Genomic DNA, 11586 nt, shown 5'->3' on the forward strand with positions numbered 1-11586 from the left:
CATCTGCAGCAGAGAGACTCAGACGGTGACGTAATGCCAGCAGTAGGCCGGCAGCAGTAGAGACAGACAGACAGCAGGGTTGGTGAACAGCWTGGGAATACAAGGCTTTATGCTCTGTTAGTGGCCGGCCTTCTGCCTGGATAAGTGTCCATTGTCAGACCGCCTGCCTCCCTCCGTCAGATGAAGATGATTGACTGTACTGTAGAGCTGCTGGTTGCCCTGCAACACCCTACACACTAGAACAGTCTTACATCATAATCATTACAGCAGTCCACTCCTTTTGTTGGAGATGTGCATCTATCAGTGCAGGCAAATATTTGATAAGAGGCTACAGCTACTGTGCTGTCCACCCTCTTTGGAAGCGTTTGTGTGTACATTGGGTCTGAATGACCTTTTCTAATATGTCCTTGATGTGCTTGGAGGAGGTCAGTGTGATCATGTGTGATGTAGTGTTATTGAGGCGAGGAGCATATACACCAGATGTGATCAACAGTCAGACAAATAATAAAATGCTGCCTTCTTGGCCTTGGAGGAAATAATAGTGTGGTTCCAGGATGTGGAGGGCAGCACACAAAGGGGGTAGTGATAACTTAAGAAAACAAGAGTCTATTATCTGAACGTTTGATTCTGAAAAACCATTTCCACATGCCAGCATATCCATGCGGTCTCTTTCAGACATGTTTACATGATCATATATGTTTTTTTCATTGCACTTACTGCCTGTCATCCACCTCATGCTCAAGTGTTGTGGTGAAACTTTTTTGCTACTTTTACCAGGTWTGCTTTATTTTCATGACCAAGTTTTTTTTTAAATCCTGTGGTATTTAGTGTTGGTCCCTATTGGTTTGCTGTAGACATCTGTCTCTGAGAGAGGTCTCTAACTCTTGTACCTGTGTTCATCTATTTTATGTAACCACTTCTGAGATCAAATTTGTATTAATAACTCATACATGCCACTTATTCAACCCATGTTCCTAAGACGTCTTAGAAATTAGAGACACAGGGAGATAAACAGGGTGTATAATCTTACAGGATTTAAATATGTCTAAGAGCAGGTACAATACTATAGCACTTTAACATAATCTACTGATTTACCCATTGTGATACCAACACTATGTGCTTTGAAAACAAACAGTACAAATGTTTCTATGTGAACTCTGTGCGACTTACAGACAGACAAATAACATGTMGTGATTTCGGTCCTTGAGTATGTCTGAACACTGAACTAAAAAATACATTATGAAATGAATAATGGAAACAACTTGTGTAATCTTATATACAACCCTTTAGTATTTTCTTGCTCCTTTCACTTCGGTGTTGTTTCCTTGTCTGGCTCACTCTAACTATGACCTATTTAACTGTCCAATTGTTTTTCCATGGGAAACTTTCCATAGATAATTAAGAAAATGTAAGTTTTTTTACGGAGTGTGTGTGTGGGTGTGTGTGTGTGTGTGTCGGTGTGTGTGTTTCCTGCACTCTGGCTAGGGTTTAATAGGAACCTGGAGGCAGACCATCTGGCCTTATTAGAGCCTTTGTTACCATTCCCTGAGACTGCAGGGTTACCTGGATACAGCCTCAGAGGTTTTCATTAAGTCTGTGTCCATGTAATGAAATGATTAGCCACGGCAGACAGGAACAAGGCCAAGTAAGCATCAAGGCTTTTATGAGCTGTGTGTTCCATTTAAGGTCACAAGGAATCTGCTTTTCCACTCACTGACATATCACTGCCAGTCTTCTGTTCTGGTTAAGAAAACAATAAGAGGGAACATTCACACTTTACTCAGCATCAACACAACATGATTTTAGGTCAACTCAATGTAAAGAGCTAATCAAATATATGAAGTCAGTTTGAATAAGATTGGTTTTAACTTCCTCTTACACTGCTATCAGCAGCAGTGGGTATTTGTGTTTACATGAGAGAAAAAGAGAGCGTGAGAGAGTATTTGTGTTAGCTTGGGAAGAAAGAACGAGTGACTGTAGAATGGGATAGAGAGTTTGAGAGAGAGAGGGAGAATGTTTGTATTGGTAATTGACAAAGCAGGGTGACATTTGTGTGAAAAGCCGCTGCTGAGTGAACGCTGACTGAGTCATGCTCTGTTAGTGGCCTGTGGCTCTCTCCTTCTGCTGGGGTCAGCCAACAATGACAGGGGCCTCTCTCCTTTAAGCACCCAGCTGCCTGCACAAGGAGAGGAGATAGCATTTAACATTGGCCTCCTTCGGTCCCCATGCCCTTATGAAGTCTTGGCCTGTCAGTGACATCAACATGGGTCAGTGACTGAGGATGAGGGAGAATACAGTAGGGTTGAGAGAGAGGGGCTGTGTGRGGGGATGAAAGGGTCTGTCTGGGATAAAGTGTTGAATGTAAAGTCTATTGCCAGCATTATTTTATAGGGTGTGTCTGATAATAATTCAAGTAACTCTGACACTAAATTAACACTGTCCTTAAAATATTGTGAATATTTTTGGTAAAAGTTTCTCTGGGATTAGACCTCCTGTAAGTAAAAAGCCACAGTGAAGTTGAAATCTCTGTCAACAAAATMTGCAGAAAGGATTGTATTTAGAATGAAGGCAAGTAAATCATTAGAGTGTTTTATTTTAGTGTTAAAAAGCAGGAACGTCTGAATAGTAAACTAATCCAGTATGTCTGTTGGCTGAGTGTGAGTTTTTGGGGAAAATCTTTGGACAGRTCAGGAAGGCAGAGATTTGAGATATACAGTGGAACAGTGTCTGGACTCTGAACAGTCTCTAAAGTGATGTTTTGGAAGCTTGCAAAGTAGGGCAGTGGGGCAAATTATTTATGAGTGCTGTAATGTGTTCTATTTGGCCTAGTGGGCCAGCAGGATAAATGGTGAACAAACAAGGGAGAAGTGTTTCAATGCTGCTACTGTACAGGGAGATTGTTCCTTTTTTCTTTTGCTGCATTTATTTTTTCTTTACATGTTTCCTGCAGCCTATAATCTGATTGTCAGGGCAGTTCTATGCTGCCAAAGGAGGAGATCAAGTCTTACCACCATAAAAAAAAAGATTGGAAAAAACTGATCAGTGATCAGTATAACAAGGCCCTTGGTGACCAAGTCTAGWGTAACAACTTCATGGTTCTTCCTCTGTTTCATTTAACACAGGTTTCAGATCAGAAGATCCAAAGGAACCAGATATTATTTACCAATAAAAACAATTATTAAGCCACTCAAATATCAGGAGAAACCATGAGTTATTCAAATCAAACTGCGTTGAATGACCCTCACCATAACTTCATTAAAATGAGTAGCATTCAGTGCCAAATAGGCTTAATCTATTTGAGCATGTACACCTTCAGAAAAAAGGGGTTTTCGGCTGTCCATAGGAGAAACGTTTTTGGTTCCATGTAGGACCCTCAGTGGAAATGGGCCGGAGTGGTGTCCCACTTGTCCCCCATCCCTAGAAAACACAGCTGATTAAAGTAATTGCATTCTAAACTGAAGATCATGATTAGTTGATTATTGGAGTCAGGTGTGTTAGCTGGGGCTGGGGCAAAAGTGTGACACCACACAGGCCCGAAGGACTGGAGTTGCCCATCCCTGGATTAGAACATGGACACAAAGGCCATTTAGTAGACTACTAATTGGGCTTTGCTGGGATTAGTAATCAGTTGAGTTACCTGCAGCAGGCTCACGTTGTTGTACAGAGACAACATTGCCACAATGCTTCATTTATTTTATTCGCAGTGTCACGCAACAGGTGCTCAAACTTGGTCCCAATGGATAAAGCTTGTTTTCTGCAGTGGTGGAAAAAGTACAAAATGGTCATACTCGAGTAAAAGTAAAGATACCTTAATAGAAAATGACTCAAGTGAAAGTTTAAATATACTTAAGTATCAAAAGTAAATGTAATTGCTAAAATATACTTAAGTATCWAAAGTTCCTTATATTAAGCAAAGCAGGCGGCACCATTTTTTAAATTGTTTTATTTATGGATACTCAGACATAATTTACAAACGAAGCATCTGCCAGATCAGAGGCAGTCGGGATGTTCTCTTGATAATAAGTGTGTGAATCAGACCATTTTACTGTCCTGCTAAGCATTCAAAATATAAGGAGTACTTTTGGGTGTCAGGAAAATGTATGGAGTAAAAAGTACATTTTCTTTAGGAATGTAGTAAAGTAAAAGTTGTCAAAAATATAAATAGTAAAGTACAGATAGCAAAAAAAAACGACTTAAGTACTTTACACACCTGTTTTTCTGCATGGAGAGGTTGGCTCTAGGACCTTGAAGATGCTGGCGCCGCGGCACGATACTGCAAATYGGATTTCCTTGTCCAAGAGAAAGGCTGTTTACGAAGAAAGCTCTACTCACTTCGACAAAAAAGGGCTGATCTGCAGATGGGAGCAGTTTGACTGAATTATTCAGCATAGGCTCTTCCGCACAAAGTAWTTTTTTGGGTTGAGAAATAACCTATCAATTTAATTTTCGTGCATATTGTTTTCGTTTTTATTCATCCTATAAATTCTACAGTATGTTTTTGTCGTTGCACTTTGTTTTGCTGAGCGTCGCTTTTGTGGACAGCGCATCCATTGTGGAAGGTAACATTCATATGACTGAAAATCAATGCTTTTGTTCACATTAGTCCACATTATCCGATAGAATGTGTGCATTTGTTACTTAATTAATGTGCAAGGCTTTGTTTAAAAAGTTATCATCCTATTTTCAGTTTAAAATGTGGATTTTATAGTTACATTATTGTGTAGGACCTGAGAAATGTCTAAGCAGTTGCAAAATAAGTTATAAAATGTATTTGTTTACAACAAGAAAATTCAAGAATACAATTTTTGTTGATTATTAAGCATAATTGTGATACTTCCATGGGAATTKCTTTTTGAATGTATGACATTGTGAAAACATCAGACTTTTTTACATTCCACACTTAGTATGTTTTATTTGCTGGTAATTTATCCTCTTAATTTTCAATACAATTTTTCCATAAATCACTGAATGCGTCCCCAGACTGCATCAGATTCAATGGTGTGGAGTACAGAGGGGAGCAACAGAGCTCCTCCACAGGACTAACCTGTCTAAACTGGACCAACACAACCCGGGACTATGATGTAATGGCATATACAGATTCACAAATGGGTAAATTACATTACACAATCAAACATGTAATATGCCATCAAATTGATGTTTCATTGATTTGACACAAGTTTATCATCTGCTACCATTGCTATGGTGTTCACTACAAGTGCCATGATTTAAAGGTCACTCACATTTGTTTTAATGGTAAACAGTTTGTTTGGTTATAGATGTTATTTAGAGTGTATAACTGCAGGCTCWYGTCTCTCTGTGTGGGTTATATTAGCAAGGTCAGGTTTGAACTTTGAATCTTGTTGGCAAAATACCTACCCAGAGTATGCATTTCAGTAGTACAGCATATCAAAGATGTCACATGCATATCTACACACACACACACACACACACACACATGCTTGTTTTACTATCCTTGTGGGGACCAAACAGTTTATTCCCATTCAAAATCCTATTTTCCCTAATGCTAAACCTAACTTTAACCCCTAGTCCTAACCTTAATTGTGATCCTGAACTTCAGCCTAAAATGGCCTTGTGGGGACCAGCAACATGTCCCCACTTGTCAGWATGTTCCTTGTTTTACTATCCTTGTGAAGACTTGGTTGATGTGTCCTTTTCTTTATGCTCTGTAGGCGTTGGGGACCATAACTACTGCCGTAACCCAGACTCCTCTGAGAAGCCCTGGTGCTACGTGACTGACCTAGACGCACAGGCCCGGAGACAATCCTGTGCCATTGACACCTGCAAAGGTATTTATTTAGCTAGGTTTCCATCCAACTGGCAACATATTTTCATGTGACTATTCTAAAAGCTGCATAAAGAAAATATGCACATTTTCTCACCAGTGGCATGTTTCCACCAAACTGACTTCAGTACGTGATGACATAGTGCACACAAAATGTACTTTTTCACTTAAGTTTTCATGTACCAAAAAAAATCWAAAGTTCAATGCGTTTCCATCGCATTTTCAAAGTTACTGATAGTTTTGTCACTAAAACCGTTGCATTAAATAGCAAATGTGCCTACTCTGGTTTTGGTCTGTGCGCTCTAGCCAAAAGCTTGCGCGGGTATGCTAGTCGACATAATGAGATTATTATGGATAAGGGAGAGGATATTTTTATTTGTCATGTCACCAGAATAAGACCCTCAATATTTATTGGAAAGGAGCATCAAGATCACTGTGCACTTTCTCAACCCTGTGAAGTAAATAATTTATTTAATCTGTAGCCTAATAAACTGCACTGTTTCCCAAGTCAGTCGGAGGACCACACACCATATCAAGTTTACTTCGATATGATGGTTGTTCTATCAATTTTTGGTGTTTCCACTGCCATTATTCACATAATTTATTTTAGACACACAAATATCGCACAATGTTGAACGAACGATCTGTCGGCATTTATAAAATTGTACCGAAACTTCCTGTTTCCATCACAGCTGTCGTGATTTATTATTTATTTTTTATACGGTATGACTTTACTTGCGTAAAACATGTGGATGGAAACGTGGTATCTGAAATACATACAGTGCACAGGTGAACGCACTACATTGGGAAAATGTATGTAAAATGCTGTTTAAACATAGCTGCGACGGAGTGAATATAAATATTGTGCACACATTGAAATGTAGGTCAAGGCTGGGCAAAATGCATTACTGGATGGGYAAAAGACTGTCGTCTCAGCCCTTCCCTAAATTGAATCTAGATGCAGTTCTTGGAAAAGGGTGTCACTGTATTTGGGGAATGTGTAACTTTTAAAGAGATTAAATGTAAATCTTTTTCTGYGGCTATTTCTAACCCTGTGAATGTTATTATTAAATCCAAAGTGAGAGTCTGGAAGTGGTATGGTGGGACTTTTTCCCCCCCAGAGTGGGCCGTGAGAACAAAGAAAACACATGGCTCCCCTTGGTTTCTTTCTTGGGAACCTAGAATGTATTTATTCTCATAAGGAAGCTAGAGCACTTTTGCTACAATATTTTTTGACGGTATATTTGTAGTTATTTTATTTTAATGCAACAATTTATACAAGAACTGCTGCAAAATTGTAGAGATCCTATTAAAGTATTCTAATTCCTAATTCTTTGTGCATAATGCCTAATTAGCTGTCTTATTTGAACATCTCTAGAGAAATATCTTCTCCCACGTGAGAAGCTGTGGGAGAAGAAAAGACTAGGCCAGTTTGTCAGTTAATCCACTTTGAGGTTGTTTCCTGGGGTTTGACCTTTGCTCTCACATTGTCTGGGAAGGCGGTGCATGTCAAGCAATAACAAGGGCCCTGTCCGTACTGAGCCTGTAGAGCCATAACTTGTTAGGCAGATGGCTGCCTCAGGGTAGGTGTAAGCCCCACCCTATTCCTCAACCCATTGGTGGAAAGTTATACTTTTACCATGGAGACAGTAGGTAATTGGCTACTGATGGTTATGACCTCAGGCTCTTCAACTCCAGCAGAGTTGATAAACAACTTTTTCTGGAGGGGTAGGGCCTGACTCAGTGGAGCTCAAGAGCAGATGTTGACACTAGCAGCTTCCTTTCCTCCGAGACGTGTAGTGCACTTCTGCCCCATTTTGCTGGGAAATGGCTGTCCTTTTTTAATTATTTAATTTCTTTATAGAACTGAGTGAACAAATGATGGATAATCCAGTAGCTCTCCTCGTCCTACTGAGTCCATGCAGCAATGTTTTTAATGTCAAAGGCAGTGATTTTAGAAACCATGCTGTCTGATTTCTTAAAATGGGACAAAGTGGAAATTATTCACACATTTATTCTACAATAAAAGCACTTAGAGTGAAATTAAACAATACKGTTAAATTGAATCCACTACTACTATCATGTGTTCAAGTATGCAAACCCAAATTCAACATCAGTGAACCTAGAAAGCAAACTAACATGGTGGTCGGGCGGTGTATGGGGACTGGCTGTTGATCTTATCTGCTTTTCTCATATTGTCCACAGACGAAGCCCCTACAGAGGCAGGCCCCCTTACCACAGCACAGAGAGAGGTCTTTGAGCTGACSAAGTCTGGGTCAGCCCAGGGAGGGGGCGCTGCGGTCCAGCCAGTCATTGGCATCAGCCAGCGGATACGCACAGGACCCAAGAAGAAGGACCTGGGCACTCTCGGTATGTCCTTATCTCACTGCTGAAGCAGAGGGATTAACATAGGGGAGATGTCATAGGGCCATAACGTGAGCCTCAAGGGATACTCTTAAAAAGTGGTCCAGCTTGATGCAGCTTGGCTTGGTACAATAGAATGAGATGGATATAAATGAGTTAAAAAGGACTCACAATATTATCATATGGATAAAATGTGAGGTGCACTGATATGCACATTTTCAAATGCAGACTGTATACAAACCTTTGAATTCAGTTTGGTAACCATAGTCTGTGTGTCTTGTCTCTCTCAGGCTATGTGGTTGGCATCCTCATGATGGCCATCATCATCCTCATGGGGGTGGGCATCACCTTCGGCTACTTCTACAAGAGGTCAGTATCAGCCACTATGCTACACTAGGTGCTCCGACTGGCGACAGAGCATTACAACCCTAGCTATTGTCTACTACTTTGTTAGGTTGCATCATGTGGTATGTCTGAGTGACATAAGAAGTGGAACCCGGGAACCACTAGACCAAATGGTGCCTCAGAGAGTAGGGACACACAATGCTACATTGATTTGCAACAGATGCTTATTTCTACAGCGCAGAGAGACCGAAATAGAACATTAACAAAATGTTCCGCTATATTGGTGATTCAGAACTCTGATGTAGCGTTGCACAGCTTAGACTTGTTGTGTCCATGACACAGGCAGCAGTTAAAGGCTTGGAACCTCTCAGGCAGAATGTCAGTGGGGTGAGGGAGGGCTTGTGTGGGCAGTTGGCACAGAATGTTACCAGGATGTGGAGCAGAGGCCACAGGCTGCCTCCCCCTCTACCCATCCTGTTGCCTCCCTCCACTACCCATCCTGATAGCTGTCTCTCTCCAATGTGATGAGGCCTGTTCAGAAGCAACATGAAAGCGGAAGGGAGAAAAAAAGAGAGCGTCTGRAGCCTGGCTATTTTAGGCACCCGCGTTTGATGTTTCTGAAATAGTGGAGAGCATGCAGGAGTCCTGGGGGGAGATAGAGAATATACTGCAGAGAGAAGGACCCAGTTCTGCAGATGGGGTATTCTGACTGATYGCCTCTGGCACAGAACTAAATGTTCTGGAGCTCCAAGTTTGTCTGTCCAATCTGATTATTTGACTGTCAGCGTTATCTATTCTAAGAAGCTGGGGGGGGTGGTGTGTTTCAAATAGCTTGATTTAAATCGGTCAAGGAAATTGATTTCTTTCTCACGTAGTAATATCAGGTTTAAGAAAAAAGTTTAGCCTCTGAAGCCCGTGCTTATCAAGTCAACAAGATTTGGAAGGATGGCCCCACAAGACTAGGAAAAATGTGAATAGTGGGTTTAGGAGTAATTGCTGATTTTTTAAAATTACACTATGCAAACCCTATGCATAGGAATCAGTGCTGTAGTGGAGCAGAGCACAGTTGCGTAACGTGTCGCATAGAAGCAGTCAAGCAGGAAGAGGCGCCAGTCCAACAGTATGGCATGTTCCCTGTGTTGGATGGGGTTCAGCAGATGGCAGATCTCACACCCTCAGATTGTACCCCAAATGGCACCCTATTCCCTCCATAGTGCACTACTTTTGAGAAGAMCTCTAGGAAATAGGGTGCCATTTGACACTCTGCCCCAGTCAGCTGCCTGGTCTGGCTTATGTCATACTGCAGGATGCCTGCCACCACCTAGCCCCGGTCCCATCAAAACATCCCCTGTGCCAGACCAGATACCGTCTCGAACCGGTCTGTCTGGCCCTGTCGTTTTTGCTACCGCAAGGTTAATGGCCACTGTTGAAAATAGCCTCATCCCAGTGATATGAGACTCAGTATGGGACGTTGCCTCTCGTTCTGGTCATAAATAGAAATCGCTACCTAGCTGTCTCTGTGTTTCGAAAGATGATGCAGGTCATTGGAAGTTTCCGAGGCACGCTATGATGAAACTCTGATTCATAGCAGTGTTTTTTTCCCCTTCAGGTTAAAGACATTAGTCCTGTAAACTGTTAGTGTAAACAACACCATGCGCCTACATAATCTGCTCCGATGATCAGTACCACCGTCATCCTAACCTCTTGTGTCTGTGCTGTTTGTTGCAGGGGTCGGGACCTGAAGAAGCAGCATGAGCAGCGAGTGTATGAGCGGGAGATGCAGAGGATCACCCTGCCCCTGTCGGCCTTCTCCAACCCAACCTGTGAGCTGGTGGATGAGAACTCCATCGTCATCATGGCCGAGGAGCAGACCCCCACCCAGGAGGGCATGGAGGGGGGAGACCCCCTGATGGGCCAGCAGGCTGGTACCCCAGGAGCCTGAGCACTGACCACCCCACTGGACTGGGAATGAACAAGGACATTCGAACCTCAGAGGATCCAAATACTCCCCTCAGCCCCCAAATCACCCCCCTTTTTTAAAGGCCTATGAGGAGAAGGGGAGCAGGGCTGAGCTCCAAAGACTAAACTGTTTCCTTATTGCCCTGGTTTTAACACACGTGTCACCAACAGGGGAAAAAGATGACAACAGGTGGAATTGAAGGACTAATTTCACTCCACATGGAGACCAATCGGGGATGGTTGTGTACAAAAGTGCATGTCAGGGATGCTCATTAAGAAACAGTGCATTTGATATCCAAGAAAACATGATCATGGGCTGACGCTCTGCTATAGCAGTATGATTGTCTTGTGAATGGGATGTGCATCAATCAACATTAATGATGGAGGGGGATGTTATAAGCTTTGGATGAAGAGTAGGAGACAGTGTTTGGAAAGGGGGAATTCATAGCCTTTACTTATTCTTTCTTTTTCATATTGAGGTGTTCGGCAGTTTGGTGTTATGGGCTTACCTGAGAAAACAATGCTACACTTCCCCTGGCCCTTTTGGCTTTGCTAGGGCGGGTATGGGGAGGGCATCTACTATAGGAATAGGATAGCCCTGTTAAACATCTGCGTTAGACATCATAAAGACCATTGGAACAGATGTGGAGTAATTAGTTAGCATCAGGGAACGAAGACCGTTGGAACAGATGTGGAGTAATTAGTTAGCATCAGGGAACGAAGACCGTTGGAACAGATGTGGAGTAATTAGTTAGCATCAGGGAACGAAGACCGTTGGAACAGATGTGGAGTAGTGAGTTAGCATCAGGGAACGAAGACCGTTGGAACAGATGTGTGGCTGTCTCTTATACACATCTAGATGTGTATAAGAGACAGGTAATTAGTTAGCATCAGGGAACGAAGACCGTTGGAACAGATGTGGAGTAATTAGTTAGCATCAGGGAACGAAGACCGTTGGAACAGATGTGTGGAGTAATAATTAGCATGAGGGAACATTTATGTCAGTTCTGCAAAAGGAAAGGAAACATCTCCTGCTCTCTGAAGCTGTGACGTTGCCTTAGCATAATGCGTCTGAATGTATTTGTACATGGTTCCCCTGGTGACCTTTCTGTTTA

The 11586-nt window shown here is 42.0% G+C and overlaps 1 protein-coding gene across 1 annotated transcript; it reads left to right on the forward strand.

The window, feature by feature from the left end:
- The first annotated feature begins 4275 nt into the window (after nucleotides 1-4275).
- LOC111957744 (phosphoinositide-3-kinase-interacting protein 1) lies at nucleotides 4276-10925 on the forward strand. Its single transcript, XM_023978710.2, has 6 exons — nucleotides 4276-4559; nucleotides 4981-5109; nucleotides 5691-5807; nucleotides 8009-8173; nucleotides 8458-8536; nucleotides 10241-10925. The coding sequence occupies exons 1-6, from the start codon at nucleotides 4493-4495 to the stop codon at nucleotides 10452-10454; spliced, it is 771 nt and encodes a 256-aa protein (XP_023834478.1). The 5' UTR covers nucleotides 4276-4492; the 3' UTR covers nucleotides 10455-10925.
- Nucleotides 10926-11586: the final 661 nt, after the last annotated feature.

The sequence above is a fragment of the Salvelinus sp. IW2-2015 genome, linkage group LG33 (genome assembly GCF_002910315.2).
Source record: "Salvelinus sp. IW2-2015 linkage group LG33, ASM291031v2, whole genome shotgun sequence".
NCBI lineage: Eukaryota > Metazoa > Chordata > Actinopteri > Salmoniformes > Salmonidae > Salvelinus > Salvelinus sp. IW2-2015.